This window comes from Kogia breviceps, chromosome 9 (genome assembly GCF_026419965.1).
Source record: "Kogia breviceps isolate mKogBre1 chromosome 9, mKogBre1 haplotype 1, whole genome shotgun sequence".
Taxonomy (NCBI): domain Eukaryota; kingdom Metazoa; phylum Chordata; class Mammalia; order Artiodactyla; family Physeteridae; genus Kogia; species Kogia breviceps.
In genome coordinates, this window is record NC_081318.1 from 44,303,848 (window position 1) to 44,323,176 (window position 19,329).

The 19,329-nt window shown below is 34.7% G+C and overlaps 1 protein-coding gene across 5 annotated transcripts in view; it reads left to right on the forward strand.

The window, feature by feature from the left end:
* Positions 1–19,113, forward strand: part of NT5C3A (5'-nucleotidase, cytosolic IIIA) — a 42,222-nt gene extending 23,109 nt beyond the window's left edge. For 2 of the 5 annotated variants that reach the window (XM_059074651.2, XM_067042358.1), the window contains exons 2-10: positions 3,177–3,231; positions 9,126–9,224; positions 10,834–10,903; positions 11,895–11,941; positions 13,143–13,228; positions 14,667–14,756; positions 16,107–16,269; positions 16,854–17,054; positions 17,963–19,113. In XM_059074651.2, the coding sequence (XP_058930634.1) occupies positions 3,196–3,231; positions 9,126–9,224; positions 10,834–10,903; positions 11,895–11,941; positions 13,143–13,228; positions 14,667–14,756; positions 16,107–16,269; positions 16,854–17,054; positions 17,963–18,064 (894 nt within the window). In that variant the 5' untranslated portion in view covers positions 3,177–3,195 and the 3' untranslated portion in view covers positions 18,065–19,113. Of the gene's footprint in view, positions 1–3,176; positions 3,232–9,125; positions 9,225–9,716; positions 9,908–10,833; positions 10,904–11,894; positions 11,942–13,142; positions 13,229–14,666; positions 14,757–16,106; positions 16,270–16,853; positions 17,055–17,962 lie in introns of those variants that run through there. The other 3 variants (XM_067042359.1, XM_059074650.2, XM_067042360.1) reach the window with 3 other exon arrangements.
* Positions 19,114–19,329: the final 216 nt, after the last annotated feature.

A 19,329-nucleotide genomic window follows, 5' to 3' on the forward strand; every position in this document is an offset into this window, starting at 1 on the left:
AAATTGGTATAAATTGCCAATTTTTAAATAACTGGCCTTTGAAATCTATTTTCTTCTACCACCTTCTCTTACCATCCCACCTTTTGCTATTCAGTTTCATTTTTGTTCTCTGTCTGTATCAAGAGAAAGTTTCATTTTCCAGTTTTTGTATTTTTTTTCACTGCTGCCTTGAAAATCTAATTAGGGAGACTTATTTAAATGCCCCCAAGAAATTGATTTTATGATGTTATACAAATAAGGAACTTATAGTTTGATTTTCCATGTGCTAATCACCCTAAAAAAGTGTCATTATTAAAAACCCAAGCTTAGGACAAGTAATATATGTTGCTGGAGATGTGTAGTAAGATATTTAGGACTGTTGCTAATACACTGTCCGTACTGTAGTAATGCATACCTTTTCTTATGTAAGTAGTATACAGTTTACCATTCAAAATTTCATTAATTTATTGTGTAATTTAAATGTTTCTAACAGTATCAAACTTAAAGCAGAATCACAACTTTTTAAGCTAAGAATATCAATGAATTTAATCTTTTTTCACTTTCCCATAAGACAGTCAAGTGGGCCTTTAAAAATATTCAATTTGCATTCAAATAGATACTTTAAAACTTGTATTAAGGCAAGTAAATTTTTTTCATGTAGATATAGAAATTTTCAGTCATTTTGATTTGTAAATAACTTCAAGGTGTAAAGAGAATCATCTCAGAATAAAATACCACGATAGCTAAAACTTTCAGTTAACAAGTTTGTGCTATGCAAGTGAAGTTCTTCTTACCTCTTGCTTCAGTCTTTAGCTTTGTCCTATGTGTTCCTTGTAATGAACACTGTTACAGTAGAGACCTTAACCTCACAGTGAAAGAACACAAAGTAATTATTTTCCAGTTTCCACATTTTCCAGTCCACATTTAAAGGTTCCAAATACTTAAAACTTCAGAAGTTTCTTAGTAGAGAGTTCATAGTTCAAGGGTAATATTTTCTATTTTTGAACATGTCTTCTACACTTGATGTGTTTTTTTCAGCAACTCTTCTCTTGAAGCATCTGCAACAGATGACTGCTGGCAATGTAAGCCAGAAGTTTATATACCAAGTATAGGTTTACAAGCCTATTGGTTTAAAAATATCCTGCCCTAATTTTCAATGTCTTCCTTAGAATAGCGCCAGAATGCTGACATTTATACCTTAGTCTTTACACTTCTATAATGATAGTGATTTTTCTATTAGGACTGCAGTATCACTTCATGTGAGATTATCTTTGAGTAAGGATAAATTCTGGTCAGATTGCCAGTGAGGATTAGGAAGAATGAAATACCATCATTGAAATTTGCAGAGTATCTAGTAAACTATTAGGTTTACTTATTAAAAATAATGTCCTAAAGTTGGCCATTAGCAAATTTCTGATCACTCTTTGTTTTCATTTGTATAAATAAAATAATGAAGAGACCATGAGAAAGATGATTAACTCCTTTACCTACTAACACTGGCTTTTTTTTTTTTTTTTCCTTCTTCTTTCCTTTTCTACTAAGCATGAACGAATGCTCCAAAAAGAGCCATACTTGGGGGCGGAGAGTGGAGAGGAATTGGGCTAATTGGCTATGTGTAACAAAAGACTTTAGACTCCCAGATATTAAAATGTATTCTTCACTGCTTGAATTGTTTTCCTTTGAGCTTTTCAAATGTTTCAGAGTATGTGATATTTTTGTAAACTCCACTGCACTTTTTCACATCCTCCTTCCTCTTTTTCAAGCTAATAAAATGGTTTTATTTAAATAGTGCCTTCTGAGAAATCTAGAAATCCTTTGCAGATATCAAATATTGAAGAAAAGCCATAAGCATTTAATATTTTACGCTTTGGATTCTATATATGAAGAAACAGACTTGCCAGGCAGTTTTGATGACAATATTTTTCAGATGTGAAAAAATGGAGGTATCTTACTATTTGGAAATACTGTTTATTCAACTTTAAGATACCATCAGTTATAAGATCATCAGCTTACTAAAAGCCTTTCTGAGAAGGGTGGGAAATAGTTTTTTAAGTAAAATATTTCCCAATTTTATATATGTACTTAAAGTGGAAGGGGGGATGGATTTTAGAATTTAAGAATTTTTTAATGTCTGCTACACGCATTTTAATTATAAAGAACACAGATCTAATGTTCAACTTCTATTACTAAAGTTTAAGAAAAAGTCAGTTTTTCCCTCTCAACTAACCCTTTTAAACAGTGCTTTTATTATAAAATTTTGCTTACCTAGAATAAAGTAAAAGTAAAGTCATTGAGGAACAAAAATAAATAATTTTCCCTAAGATTTATACTGCAAAAATGAAACTTAGTATAATGATAGGGTTTTTGTTTTTTGCGGTACGCGGGCCTCTCACTGTTCGGGCCTCTCCCGTTGCGGTGCTCCGCACGCGCAGGCTCAGCGGCCATGGCTCACGGGCCCAGCCGCTCTGCGGCATGTGGGATCTTCCCGGACCGGGGCACGAACCCGTGTGCCCTGCCTGCATCGGCAGGCGGACTCTCGACCACTGCGCCACCAGGGAAGCCCAGTATAATGATAGGGTATTTTTAAAACTTCTTTTGGTTTAACAAATAGATGCATATAAATTTCACCCCAAACCCTTAAATGATCATTCAATTACATACCTATTTTGTGCCAGACACTATGCTAGATTCAAACACAAGTCAGATCTTAGTCACATCATTTCACAGAATTAAAGATTTTAATATGAGAAAATTGAAGAATAAATTTGACTTGTGTGGATTATGCTTCTCCTTACATTCTTATTCAGTAATAATAATGCATAATTTTCCCACAAACTTCACCCTTACATGTAGAGATGTTGATAAAGTGTTCTTGCAATAAAGCATTTTCTTACAAATATATACTTCACTTTAATTCTATTCAAATCTTATTAACACCATATAAATTCATATAGGAGAGCTGCAACTTCTCCATACACAATTTTAAACCAAAACTTTGTGAGATAGAGTAAAATCTTGGCTGAGCTTCTTAGGAAAGAAAAAAAAAAAAAAAATGCCTTCAGTAACTCGGTATTTCAGTCAAACCAAAAGCACCTCCCAGGTATGTCATTAACATAAAGGAAGAGACTAAAATGTATGTATGTCACATGTACTTTTTTTCTCTCTCTTTCACTGTGACATCACCTGGGAAAATCCAGAAGATTGGATAACCAAGAAATGCCTAATCAAGATTCTGCTGTACATGTGAAAATGGTGGGTATTTGAATATTTCCAGTTCCATTTATTAATGGTGAATCTTCACCCTTTTACCTCTGCCTCTAACCAGATAATGAATTAATTATGGGACTGTAACTGTATACAGATCTTTCTTCCCAATGTTAGATACACAGTAGAACTTCGAATGTTTGTTGAATTGAATTTCTTTGGAATTCTTTTTGCTTGAAATATAATGTACGTTAAAGTGTTTCTCGGCATATAAAATGATTACCCCGTTCCTTTTTGTGCTAAATTTTCCTTGCTGAGCAACAGCACACTTAAATCATACAACATGAGATCTTTTATCTTAGGTCTCTGAATTAAAATGACCAGCATTTAAGAATTTTTAAAAACTTCTTGAACAGCAGTAACTTTCATTGCATTATAGAAATTAGGATGAAGTAGGGAAAATGTAGGTTTTGGCATCAGAACTGGCTTCAGATCTTAACTCAGTCCTTGATAGTTGTGATACCCTTGAATGAAGGCAACCATCTCACCTTTAAGAAATGGGTGTGAAAGCCCCAACCTTGTGTTGTTTTCATTCATCTCTTTCCCCAGCTTTATTAAGATATAATTGACAAATAAAATTACAAGATATTTAAAGTGTACAGTGTGATGATTTGATATGCATATACATTGTGAAAGTTTACCCCATCTAGTTAACACATCCATGACCTCACAAATTTACCTTTTTTTTTTTTTTGAGAACATTTGAGTTCTGCTCTCTTAGTAAATTTCAATTTTGTGATAGTGTTAAACATTATGATCACCATGTTATACATTATATCCTCAGACCTTATTCATCTTATAATTGAAATGTTCTTATACATATTTAATGAAAAAGTATATATAAAGTACCTCATAGCACATAGTAAGCACTCAGTGAATGTGAATCTCCTATATTATGTTAGTAAGTGTTTTAGCTCTGTAAGTAGCATTTATTTGTATGTGTGGGGAAAATTATGTCCATCCTCCTTATGCATAAAAATTTTTTAAATCACAGTTTCTGTCTTTTAAAGAGGACAACTGCCCCATGATCTCTTTTCGTATTTTCTCTTTCTGTCCTTTTTGTTGTTCTTCCTCTTCTTCTTTTTTTCATCCTTTTTCTTTCTAGTTTTCTTTTTCTGGTTTGAGCCTATAAAGCAGAACTTAGCATGCAAACAGCTTTGTGTCATAATTAGTAAATCTCTCGTTTAACTTTCCTCATCTAATATGTGATGGGAGGTTAAAGTTGACTCAAAGTGCTGATTAAGGTTGTCATCAGTATACTTAGAGGTGTTAGGATAAAGTATATGAAATTGCTGAATTTTTTAATACATAAAATATAGTCCAATATGGGCAGTTTTGTATGGTTCGGCCTAATACTTGGACATGATCTTTCCATCCATTGCATGATTGGCATTTGATTCATTGGTACTGAGCATGAACATCGCTGAATTAAATCATTCTAAACTCATGTTCTTGCTTGAGTTGATTTTCTTTTTCTTTTTTTGTTAACCAAAATGAATACAAGAGACATAGGAAAGTCTTACCATATAATTTGTTGTTACCTGGATCCTACAACCTTCTAACATGTGTCTCCTTTAGAAGCAAGTAGCAATGTAGTTAACCCACAATAACACTATTGAAGGAAAACAAGCCAAAAGATGATATATACTTAAATACTTTTTACTATCATTACATGAATTTACACAATTTTTACCTTGGGTTTGCTTTTCTAAAAACATTGATAATATCTTTTAAGTTGATATCTCCTTAGGATATAATTCTTAACTTCTCATGATCTGAGTCCAAATATCTCCTTCCAGACTTTACACACACTCACACTCTTCTCCATGTACACTTAAGTTCTAGAAAAACAGAGCTATTTATCCTTTTCCCACATTAGACCCTGTACTTTGACCCCTCCCCAGTCTCAGCATACCCAAATACTGTTTCACTCTGAAATCCTAGCTCCATTGGCCTTCCCTCCTTTGACCCCAGCAGAAGTAATCTCAATTTCTTGTGTTTCTCTGGTATTGTACTTGGACATCTTAGCAATGTATCAGTTATTTGTGTTCCTGTATTATAATCCATGTTAGAGAACATGCATTTGATTATAAGATGTATATCTTACTAAAACTTATGTATCTTTTACAGAGCTGCTTAACAGAATGCCTTATAGTTAAAGACTATATGGTAAATGAAGGAAAAAATTTGGCCTATACTCCCTTAATGTGGAGACCAGCCAGATATGTGGTAGGCAGGAGAGATGGCTATCAATAAAATTTAGCGGTGCATAGTCTTCAAAGTAAATCGTAGAATCATCCAGGTATGTGAATGAGTAAATGTACCAGTCTGAATAGGTGGTTTTAAAAATCTATACTTTTTATGTCATCACATAAAAATTGTAGTGCCCACTCCTTTGTACCAGTAATGAAGACCTTTGCTTGTACCATATCTGAACATTGGAAAACAAAGAAAAAATATTTTCCCTGAGAGCTTCAGACAAAGATTCTTAAGTAATTCAACTAATTTTGATGTGGCCGTGTTTAGAAAAATACAGGTAGACATCCTTTGGACAATTTTGTGACTACCATGCAGATATTCATTTATATCATCTCAATGTATCCACAAGATAATATCAAACACTCTAATATTGCTATAGGGTTGTGAACAAAACTATATAACTTTGCAATCAATTTCTTTAGAAATCATGCATTCTGAATATGTAAGTAGACTAATAATTAGGAATTCATTTCATCTGTACAAATGCAGTATATTAAAGATCAGCCAGAATTTTAGGTTTTCCATAGTTATCTTTAGCATTGCTTCAGATTAGGCTCCAGTCAACCAGAATACCCTGATTCTTGTCAGGAAAGCTTCGCTCCCTCCCTAACATTTTATATTATGGCCTTAGAAAATGAATTTGTTTTCTTTTGCTCACAAATGATGGAAATTTTTAGTCCCTTATTTTTCATAAAATTGTATTATCAAATTGGAAAGTTTTCGAAAAATTTAAAATAACTTGCCCTTCAAATTTCAAGTATCATTATTTTATGTACCACCAAAGAGGAAGGTGTATTTTGTCCAAGAGGAGTATAAGGAAGGGATTTGAGGAGGTAACAAAAGTATGTGACATGATGAAATGCATACTCCTGCAGTGTGCTTCATAATGTCCTGATATTCATTGACACATTTCATATATAAAATTGTATTTCTTAGCCTGTATTCTAAAATATTTGATTAAAATGTCCAATATCTCAAGTTCTTGAGAAGTATTTATCATATACTTTAGTAATATTGTATGTGTATTGTGGAAGGGGGTGTGTGTGGTATATTACCATATAGTCCAAGGCAAGTATAATTATAGTTTTTTTATTTCTTACTCTGGTGTCCTCCATCCTGTCGTGTTCTCTGGAGAAAGTAGCTGCCCTTCCATCTGTTTTCATCAGTGGTATTTCACCCTAGTACTGTTTGAGTATTTGCTACTCATTTATCTGAAAATGAATGGTTTTATTTTGTGCAGAAGCAGGGATATGAATGCCTCTAGCCACTGGTTCTCTTTATTTTCACTGTCAAATAAACCAATCTAATAGTTGTTTAGCCTAGCAGAAACCAGCCTACTTTGAAGTCCTGTTTAAAAATGGCTTTTTAAAATTAAATGTATTGTAATATGTGACTTGCTTGAGGAAGGACGTCTTCCTCAGTATCGGCACACTGAAACAAAATGTCTAATATTCTTGGCGAAAATACAGTAGGTGACATATATCTTCTATTGCTTTCATCAACGGGTTAGTTATTGAATCAAGCATATGCTGGTTGTTATGCATCTGCCAGTTAAGGCAGAAGTAAGAGCAGAGTTTAGTTAGGGGATTATTTACTAACTAAAGTATTTGTAAGGGAGCAACAGAAGTGATATTCCAAAACAGCAGTGATTCCTAAAACTCAGCAAGAAAACAGTATAAGCATCATGTCATCATATCTCTAGCTTCTCGTGTCTGACAGAAAGTAGACCCATGGTAAGTATTTATAAAACAAGTGAATGGATATTAATGAATGAAAAAAAGGAATGTAGGGACAAATGCCTATTGGTTTTTCTCATCTATTAAAAAAAATCACAATAGAATAGTGATTTATTTAGATGATTTAAATAACCTTCTTTATTCTTTTGAAACCCTTTTAAGTCCATTTAAATTAAAAAGATCACTGTATGAAGGTTAGTTGCATTGCAGGTTATCCTATCCTATTTAAATATGGCTTTTTAAAATTAAGTGTATTATAGTCCAGGTCTTTCATTCATGGAGAAAAATTTAATGTTCCCACTTCTCTTTCCTGTACACTCTGTATTCATCCTCCAGTCTTAGGAAAACATTTTAGCTTTTTTCTGATTTTCTAATTTTGTCCATTATGTAGCGACAACATGGGACCTAATAGACTTAACTGGTCAGACTCTCTTGTAGCAGAGATACAAAGTCTGGGGAATTTTTTATAACTGTGTCCGTAACACACATGAAATATGTTAATGGTGATAACACACCCATAATAATAGGATATAAAGTAAATAAATATTATCTGATACAAACCACTATAGGATCTTGATATGAGGTTCAGTTATTTTCTTTCTATACTGTGAGCTGACTATTAAATGATTCATAGTTTCCTTCCCCCAGTCATCTGGTACAGCTGTAAGAGCACTGTGCTGGTGCTGATTTTACTCTGATCAAACTCTGATCAATTTTATTATATCTGTGATATGGTAGAAAAGAGAAACAATATTTATATAACATTAAATTGTTGAGCAAAACTAAAGCCTGCATAAACCAGCCTAGTGGCAGCTTCTAAGCCCAGGTGGTCTAATACCTAGTAGGGTCTTAACTTGAAATAAATCCATCGTAAAATTTATGCCAAGGACAATGAAGTTTTGGGGGATATAGTACAATAAAGAAGCAAAGATCTTGAAGCAACTTTTCAAATTAAATACATTAATACATTAATACATTAATACATTAATATTAATTTCAAAAAGCCAGATGCAAGGACTTCCCTGGTGGCACAGTTGTTAAGAATCCTCCTGCCAATGCAGGAGACACAGGTTCAAGCCCTGGTCCAGGGAGATTCCCACATGCTGCAGAGCAAACTAAGCCCGTGTGCCACAACTACGGAACCTGCTCTCAAGAGCCCACAAGCCACAACTACTGAGCCCACATGCCACAACTACTGAAGCCTGCATGCCTAGAGCCCGTGCTCCACAACAAGAGAAGCCAACGCAATGAGAGGTCTGCACACCGCATTGATGAATAGCCCCCGCTCACCTCAACTAGAGAAAGCCCGCACACGGCAACGAAGATCCAACACAGCCAAAAATAAATAAATAATTTTTTTTAAAATTAAAAGAATGAATTTTTTTAAAAAAATACTGTTAAAACTGTTAAAAGTACTGTTAAAAAAAAAGCCAGGTGCAAAAGTGTGTAATGAGAATGAGATAAATTATGTGCATATACATGCATGATTGCAATCATAAAAATGAAAATAATGGACAATTGATTAAAATGTTTACTTGTTTATCTTTGGGCAGTAGAATTCCAGGCAATTTTTCTTTCTTTTTTATACTTTGGTTTTTTTCTGTGGTAAACATACATGACTTTTATAATTAGAAAAATTGCATTTTCTGATAATGTATTACAAATGTAGTTTTGCCTTAATCTTCTAGATGGAAACTACTGATGTGCTTTAAAATTTTTTGTATAAATAAATGGCAACTTGATATGGTGGTTTGCTTTTTTAAAAATAATGCCCCAACATGTTTACATCTTTAAATAATATAAGCTTTTTATATTATTCTGCTTAGTATCAAAGAAACCTGGGGAAAAAGGAATTTAAAATAGTTAATTAATTTCTTTGATTTTTAGATGCCAGAATTCCAGAAAAATTCAGTTCGCATCAAGAACCCTACAAGAGTAGAAGAAATTATCTGTGGTCTTATCAAAGGAGGAGCTGCCAAACTTCAGGTGAATAATTATCAAGAAGCCTTAAGTATTAAACCTTTATTTTTCATGTTCAAGCAGACTCATTCATCCTATGTGTTGCTACAATCAAAGTAAAGAAAGTTTAGATAGCAAGCTTCGCCTATCCTTTTGGAATGTAAAATCTAAGAGATATATCTAGAATTGGTCTAAAATATGCAGAATGACCCACTGGAAACAAACAGAATTAGTAGCCTTGAGATAAATTTAGCTTTTCTTTAATATTAAGTGCTAAGCTAACTAGTGCTGTGTGTAAGTATTAAACCATCTTAAGTAAAATATTAATATAATATTCTTTAAAATGTGTACAGTTTCAAGTTGTTCTTTTAATTTAATTAATCATAGTAGTTCAGGACTTTCCTGATGGCACAGTGGTTAAGAATCTGCCTGCCAATGCAGGGTACACAGGTTCGAGCTCTGGTCCGGGAAGATCCCACATGCTGCAGAGCAGCTAAGCCCGTGCGCCACTACTGAGCCCGCGCACTGCAACTGCTAAAGACTGCACGCCCTAGAGCCCGTGCTACACAACAAGAGAAGTCACTGCAATGAGAAGGCCACGCACTGCAATGAAGAGTAATCCCGCGTGCCGCAACTAGAGAAGGCCTGCGTGCAGCAACGGAGACCCACCACAGCCAAAACAATTTTTTAATAAATCATAGTAGTTCAAAGTAAGATGTAACTTTATTAGGAGATAGATAACTTTTTTAAAAAATTCTTTCCTTTTTTTAAAAAGAATGTTTTACATGTAAATTAAATCAACAGTCTGGATATTCAGTAAAAACATTCCTTTTTTAAAACATTTCTGAAAAAATATTTAGCCCAGTCTCCTAAGTTTCAAGAGTTGGTAAACTGCTGCTACGTATCATTCATTCATTGGTAGAGTTTACCTAAATAGACAAGTTAACTCAAGAATGTAATGGGGGCTTCCCTGGTGGTGCAGTGGTTGAGAATCTGCCTGCTAGTGCAGGGGACACGGGTTCGAGCCCTGGTCTGGGAAGATCCCACATGCCGCGGAGCAACTAGGCTCGTGAGCCACAACTACTGAGCCTGCGCATCTAGAGCCTGTGCTCCGCAACAAGAGAGACCACAATGGTGAGAGGCCCGCGCATCGCGATGAAGGGTGGCCCCCACTTGCCACAACTAGAGAAGGCCCTCACACAGAAACGAAGACCCAACACAACCAAAAATAAATAAAAATATATATATATATTTTTAAAGAATGTAACGGTTTCAATAGCAAAAAGCTTCATATAGTTTGCTTCACTGCATTTTTGTACACTGACCAAGTAGGTTGAAATTGTGCAATGTTTTATTGCTGTCGGGAATAGTAACCATATTACCTGCAATTGCAAATTCCTATACCGATTAGTCAGATTTTATTTGGCGACAGTGCTGGGGCACTTAAGGTTCACTTTGTAGTTAAGGAAATTCTCAGGACTTGATATATGAACTGTATTAGAAATCTCAGTGTAGACCGAGTAACCTACAGTGGAGGGCAGGGACGGAATACAGTCTCGTGTCTCTAGGAAATGTGCATTAAGTGTCTGGCCTTGGTGGCTATAATTTCATAATGCCTTTTTCCCTTTTCTTACAGATAATAACAGACTTTGATATGACACTGAGTCGATTTTCCTACAGAGGGAGAAGATGCCCATCATGTCATAGTAAGTGTGGCATTCATAAACAAATTTATGAAATTAATCATTATTTTAAGTTCCTTTTCTACCTGTATTATCTATGAGATTGCTTGGGGTTTTTTCTTCTCTTTGGACATTGAAAGTGAGGGAGACTTATTATTTTATTATTATATTTTTAGGATTTGTTTTCCCCATGTTACATAAATGGCTATTTTCCTGTATGGTTTTGGTTGCAAGAGGAATGAAGACTTCTGAAATTTTTCTCTTCAAATGTGGTCTATTTATTATTCAGGAAATATTTAAATGAATTTAAACTTTGAACTAGCCTAAAGAAACAGATATATCAAATGCTTTGTGTTTTCTAGGAATATTACTAGATTTTTGTGTCATTGATAAACTAAGTAAAAGAGTGAGTTACTAAATAAATATCCAGTTAAAATCTGTTGCTAGGGTAATATACCTTTTTTTGGTTTCCAAACTTGGCAGTGAGTTTTTAAAATAATACTCTTCAACCTGATATAAGCTCTCTCACTAACTGTTGGAACGTGTAATTTGACAAATCATTGATAATTTATTTTTAAAAACTACTAAAAATCGTACCCTTTGGCCCAGTAATTCCTCTCTGGAGAATTTCTAATCAAGTAATCCCAAATGTAGGAAAAAAGCTTTAGATCCAAGGTTTAGATTTTAGAACGATTAGATTTTCTAGGAATGCCACGTGAATTACAGCACTAACACCAAAAGTTGTAATGACCATGCTACTTGACTTGGCATTTAAGTTAAAAGTAGTAAGTTATTTATAGAACTAATAGCATCAGAGTATTTCTTTTCTTTTTTAAATTTATTTTTAATTGAAGTATAGTTGATTTATAATGTTTAATTTCTGTTGTACAGCAAAGTGACTCAGTTATACATATATATATTCTTTATTATATTATTTTCCATTATGGTTTTTCCCAGGATATTGAATATAGTTCAGAGTATTTTTTTTAATGCCTAGTTTGCTTTCTTTCTTTAGATGTCATTGACAACTGTAAGCTGATTACAGATGAATGTCGAGAAAAGGTAAACACTAACTATAATCCAGAGTTACTCAAAGACTTCATTACCCTTTTTGCTGAGAGTTTTTTCAGGTTCATTCATACAAACAAGAATGGTTGCAAAGTGCTTATAGACATATCTGGCGCATAGTAAACACTCAATAGATCTTAGGTTTACTGTATGGACTATATGCTCCCAACTTATTTTAATGAAAAAATTAACAGTAACTTTTTAACAATAACAGTAAAACTTACATGAGAAACTTTTAATAGATTACCAAAATATTCTGGTGTCCTTATATTAACTGGAGAATTAAAACAAAAATACTGTGACGGGAATTCCCTGGACGTTCAGTGGTTGGGATTCTGAGCTTCCAATGCAGAGGGCACAGGTTCGATCTCTGGTCAGGGAACTAAGATCCCACAAGCCTTGCAGCCAAAAAAAAGTACTGTGGTTTTATGTATTTTGTCCCCTTAAATTGATCAGGAAACTGGCTTAGTTCTCTACTTCCTTGAGTAAATGTCTATCTGTGTCTATTTTAACAAATAAGACTCCAAATATGAATCAAATTGAATACTTTCACAGGAGAACAAGAGTTTTTTGGTAGTGATAATTTGATTACTGGTTTCATTGAATTACTGACCTGAAAGTACTTTAAAAAAGCAAGGTAACTTTTTAAAAAATTTTATTTATTTTATTTATTTATTTTTGTCTATGTTGGGTCTTAGCTGCTGCACTCAGGCTTTCTCTAGTTGCGGCGAGCAGGGGCTACTCTTTGTTGCGGTGCGTGGGCTTCTCATTGCAGTGGCTTCTCTTGTTGCAGAGCACAGGCTCTAGGCACATGGACTTCAGTAACTGTGGCACACGGGCTCAGTAGTTGTGGCGCACGGGCTTAGTTGCTCCGCGATATGTGGGATCTTCCCAGACCAGGGCTCGAACCTGTGTCCCCTGCATTGGCAGGCGGATTCCTAACCACTGCGCCACCAGGGAAGCCCCCGGAAGCCCCTGAAAAAGCAAGGTAACTTTTTGCAGGTATATTTAGTTACACGTAAACTAAGATCAACAAAAATGTCTTCAGTGGATCTATGCATTAGGTAGGCATGATCTAATCTTTACCATAAAAGCAGTTTGTGGAAAACACTTGATTACATTGTTTTGCTTTCTGTAAAACTAAGCAGCTTAATGACAACTCTAGTCTTAATGATTGTTATTCACTTATTTCTAGTTACTGCAACTAAAGGAAAAGTATTATGCTATTGAGATTGATCCTGTTCTTACTGTAGAAGAGAAGTACCCTTATATAGTAGAGTGGTAAGTGTGTATTGGGTGATGGGAGGGTTAAAAATATAAAATAACATTACAGTTACAACTAATGGTTTTCCCCTGTACTGTATATAGATTCATAGATTATCCAGTGAGTTAGAGCAGTGATTAAATATGACAAAATGAACTCAAATTCTCTAATCACTCCAACAGTCTAGAATTTGTTTTGTTAATATGAAGATCAATGGGAATAAATTTAAATCCTGCACTCAAGCTTTAAATTAAAAAGAAGAAAAAATTTTTAAGTATATGGATAGATGTGGCTGAATGTATAAAGAAAAAGAATTAGGATTTAAGTTGACTCTGAACTTAGTTGGAGCCAGCAGGTGACATAGTTACGGAGAAATGAGCCTCTGATGTTGTCACATTAATCGAAATGCAGCATTCCAAACAGACCTCAGTGGAAGCATTGTGTTGAGTCTTGGGAGAAATGCTATTAAGAGAAATGTTGACAAACTTAGTCTGTGTCAAAGGAGTCCACTAAGATAATCACAGGAATTGGAACCATCCCATTTGAGGAAGATTTCAAGGAATAGAGAGGATGCTTCGATTTGAGAAGCAACAACTTGTGGTTTTAGTCTCAAGAGACTAGGAATGATGTTACTGGTTTTCATTGTCCCATTACCTAACCTGAATACGTTGCACACTTAATTAGTTTTTATGGTATGAAACACTGAAAAGAGGTTAGCCTTACTCTACATGCCTCTCGAAACAGAACTAGACTTGGAAGGCTTAAGCCAACTGATTTCAACATGATGAAAGAAAGGACTGTCCAGCAATTAGAATTTTCTAGCAATGGTATAAACTTCCTGATGGGAGCTGACTCAGAGAGGAGCGTCACTTAGGGATATTATAGGTGGATTTTTAGATATCAGCTAGAGAGGTTCTAAAGGCCTATTATACTGAGATGCTATAATTATAGGTGGTTTTATGTAATTACAAAGCACCTATATATAAAAATTTCCATAGCAAGAATTTTCTCTGGCTCACTAGGCAACATCTTCAGTACTTAGGCTTTTCATGAAAATTCAGACCACAAACAGGTGGGAAAAAATGGCTCATCTAATTCTCACTGTAATCAGAGAAATGATTGTGCCTCCCTAGCTTCAATTCAGTTTTATCTGTAGACTGAGGAAAGAGTTACACCTTGTATCCTTTCATTATCTTATTAACACATTTAAATTAAACCAGACTTTGAGAACTGGGAAATACAGTAAGAACATGCGTATCACATTTTGAGACACATGGGGTATACATTCATTAGTGATGAATTTAAATCTCTAACATTTAAATTCAAAATTATGATGAATGAAATACTTATTTTCTCATACTGAAGAATGCTTTTTAATAAAGATAATAGTCTTAATTTGCTTTAATTGATATTCTCTTTTTCTTTGATAATTGATATTCTCTTTATACTTTCCAGGTATACTAAGTCACATGGTTTGCTTGTTGAACAGGCTTTACCAAAAGCCAAACTTAAAGAAATTGTGGAAGAATCTGACATTATGCTCAAGTAAGTTTCTCAGGTGTTTTTTTTGTTGTTGTTGTCTACAGACTTGAACTGTTTTTATGTATGTATTCAAGTGTGGTTTTTTAAAATAATCTATAAAATATCACATATAAAAACATATCCAAAATATGCCACCTATCATAAAAGTGGTGAGATAAGGAATGTAGAATGACATATTAGATAATTTCAAGACTAACTTAAAAATTTATGAAACCAAGACCCTTTTGAAATATTTTAGCAAAATACTTTTGAAAGACACGAAATATGAAAGGAATGTTTATAAATCAACTTGAAAAGGATTTTAAGCTCATAAGTCTGTTTCTGTTACATGATCTGCCTTCTGAATTCTCAAACTCCCCTTGAAAACTACTATCTCTAGGAAAGGCGAATATATTTTAGCAGATAATAAAAATATTTATAATATATGAATTATAATATAAAAACATTTTTAAGCTTATTTTCAGTACTGTTTACCACCTCAAATTTTTCAATTCATTAGGTGAATATGATGATGCTATTTCTTTTTTTTTTTTTTTTTTTTTTTTTGCGGTACGCGGGCCTCTCACCGTTGCGGCCTCTCCCGTTGTGGAGCACAGGCTCCGGACGCGCAGGCCCAGCGGCCATGGCTCACGGGCCCAGCCGCTCCGCGGCATGTGGGATCTTCCCAGACCGGGGCACGAACCCGTGTCCCCTGCATCGGCAGGCGGACTCTCAACCACTGCGCCACCAGGGAAGCCCTTTTTTTCTTTTTTTGATGATGCTACATTTTAAGGTGATCTGCTTCTAAGGAGCAAAGCATTAAATTGTCAGAAAGAGTGTGAGGACAGCTAGCAAGTATTTCATTCCTTTGTAGGCAGCTTAACCTATAGTCCATTAAGAGTAAAATGAGTTTTGATTTTAAGATCAAGACATTACCTATGGCTGCCAGATAAGAGAGATGCCAGATGTAAAGAGAATACACCACTCTGCTTTTCTTAAAATAAGGAGTAGATGAGCAAGATGACAAGCAGGAGGTCTTCCAGTTCACCTTTTGTGGGTTTTTCAAGGTGTGCTTCAATTATTTGCTGTAAAATGATATACATTCTGAACTGTAGGTTTATATCCATATTCAGTGCAAGTCTAAAATCATCTAATTTGTACTGTTAGAATTTATTGAAAGGATAAAAAGCTAACCAGTTTGAAAAACTTGCAGTAGTGTCATAGACAACAGTAACAGCCCTCTTGGGCAGTATTTTGAAATGAGAATATAAATGAGCCATAGAATCAAGTAGAAATATTTAGGTTTTATAACTTCTAGGTGAAAAGGAGATATACCTTGCTCTTTAACACTCACTTCTTACCTCCATCTTACAGGGACGGATATGAGAATTTCTTTGATAAGCTGCAACAATACAGTATTCCTGTGTTCATATTCTCAGCTGGTATCGGTGATATACTAGAGGAGGTTATCCGTCAAGCTGGCGTTTATTATCCAAATGTTAAAGTAGTGTCCAACTTCATGGATTTTGATGACAATGTAAGAATAGCAAATCATTCTTCATGATTAATTTTAGTATCAGAAAATATTTTAAACGTGTAAATGCATTTTAATTTATTATTTAATGTATATTCATTAAATTAGGCCAAGTTGATAGGCCTGCTCTGGAAATCATCATCTCTCCCAGGGTTATATCTATATCCATGTTTTTAAAATAATATACCAAATAATAATAATAATATACCCTTCTTCTCTTTCTGAAGTGCAGACTAATAATAAAATAAGTAAAACTTATTTTAAAGTAATTTAATGCAGCAATTCTGAACACTTAATATCCATAGATGGGGAAAAAAAGTGAATTAGAACTGACGTTATTTGAATGAGTTCTAAGAAAGACAATATATTATGATATACATAAAATGAGACCTTTTGGTTGGGAAACAAATGGAAAGTAAAAATTGGGTTTTCAAAGCATTGTGCTTTCAGTGTTTTTCAATGGTTTTCAATGCATTTAAAGTGGTCTCTAGGAAGTCATTAACTTCTCAGAGCCCTTCTTACCTATCATGAATGTAAAAATACAACAAGCAGAACCTATTGTTTCAGAGGATTTATATTTTTAACAGGGGCTGCTCAGAGGATTTAAAGGAGAACTAATTCATGTGTTTAACAAACATGATGGATCCTTGAAGAATACGGAATATTTCAATCAACTAAAAAACAATAGCAACATAATTCTGCTGGGAGACTCCCAAGGGGACTTAAAAATGGCAGATGGAGTAGCCAATGTTGAACACATTCTGAAAATTGGATATCTAAATGATAGAGTAAGTATATAGATGTCATTTAATTTTCTTTAGAAAAAAAAATTAGGATGAAACTTTATAGACAACTGTTACCAAAGGTGCCTGAGAAAGTAGTTACTTTAGAGACTTAAAAAAATTTTATTTATTTATTTTTGGCTGTGCTGGGCCCTCGTTGCTGTGCACGGGCCCTCTAGTTTGGCAAGTGGGGGCCACTCCCCGTTGCACTGCACGGGCCTCTCATTGCGGTGGCTTTTCTTGTGGAGCACAGGCTCCAGGCGCGCGGACTTCAGCAGCCATGGCACATGGACTCAGTAGTTGTGGCTCGCAGGCTCAGTAGTTATGGTGCACGGACCTAGTTGCTCTGTGGCATGTGGGATCCTCCCAGACCAGGGCCCAAAACCATGTCCCCTGCGTTGGCAGGCAGATTCTTAACCACTGCACCACCAGGGAAGCCCCAGTTATTTTAGAGACATTTTGATTTCTCTTTATCCCTTTACTTTGGTGATGATTAAAGGAGTTGGTATGCACATATGCATGCTATAGGTATTGGCAGGGAGGAAGAGTGTACATTGTAAATGAGGCGTCTCTGGCCTCTCCCCACTAGAAGCCCATATCATTCCCTAGTTGAGAATCAAAAATGTCTCTAGACATTGCCAAATGTTCCTTGGACACTATCTCCCCAGTTGAGAACCACTGGGCTAGACAGAAATCATTTCAGAAGAAAAGCCACCATATGGGAAACTTCCTATGTCAATGAGTTTTAAAATTTTGAAAGTATTTCTTCATTTCAAAGGTTTTATGAAAGTAAATTAATTTATAACATTTTACCCAAAAGATTTAACATAGCAGTGAGATTTATACTGAGATTATTTACTTCTCCCCCCTGCATATTAATTTAATTTTTGTGATTTTTTTTGGTTGTTGATTAGGTGGATGAGCTTTTAGAAAGGTACATGGACTCTTATGATATTGTTCTAGTAAAAGATGAATCATTGGATGTAGCCAACTCTATCTTACAGAAGATTCTATAAACAAGCATTCTTCAAGAAGACCTCTCACCTGTGGGTACAAATGATGCAAGAGCTGCTCATCGTTCATCTTGTTAAAAGATTTTATTTATAATATATTCTTGATCTTGAAGTTTTTCCTCTATATTACTGAAGTATTTTCAGATTTATTGAATCCATCAACTGGAAGCTCCTTTTTCTCCATCTCTCTCAACACACTCCTCACTATATTTTTTAACAGATTAAAAAACAACTTAGAGCAAAAATTTGAAGAATAACTCCCTACATTTCCATAGTGAATTTTGTAGCTTAATGTTATTATGACATTTTTGAGAAGTCTTTTTACATTGGGTAAGTTTGTAGACGTTTCAAAAGTTTTATGAAATGGTGAAATAATGTGCATGATTTTAAGTGTTATCATTTTTATAATTTGGGTGAATTATGCTGATGGTATTAACCATCTCCTAAAATTGTGTTATGTTTGGTTATTTTGTTTGGTGAAAATCGATATTTACCAAAAAATATTGGCACTTGATGTTTGAAAAAAAAATCTATTGGTATCTACATGCCACTAATCATTACAAAATGTTCTATATTGAAGCACTGATGATAAAAATGAAATGAAAAGCCTTTTTAATTCTGTCAAGACTATTATTCATTCAGCAAAACCTGCCATGTTTTTGTGTGTGATGTATGAATCTGAATGTCCTTGTCATAGTGGCTATTTAGATTATTTTCAGATCTACACACTATAAAAAGATTTTTGCAGAGAAAATTTAATATGTTCTTCAGAAACTACTGGGGCCTAGGAAAATTGGTTTCCCCCATTGAAAATATTAGTTAAAGAAGGTACTATATTGAAAGTCTAAGCGTTTCAGAAACGGCCATAGGCAGAAAACAAAATGTAGCTGGGTCTCATGATGACTAAAACAGAGTACTTCAGGGTTAGGAACTGACATTCCTCTATGCAGTCTGACTTCCCATTCTGAGTTTTGGCTGCCGTATAATGGTTTACACAAACTTAGACTTGCCATTGTGATAAATTTTTTTTAAATAAATTTATTTTATTTATTTATTTATTTATTTTTGGCTGTGTTGGATCTTCGTTGCTGCGTGCGGGCTTTCTCTAGTTGTGATGAGCAGGGGCTACCCTTTGTTGCGGTGCACCAGCTTCTCATTGCGGTGGCTTCTCTTGTTGTGGAGCATGGGCTCTAGGTGCACGGGCTTCGGTAGTTGTGGCTCACGGGCTGTAGAGTACAGGCTCAGTAGTTGTGGTGCACGGGCTTTGT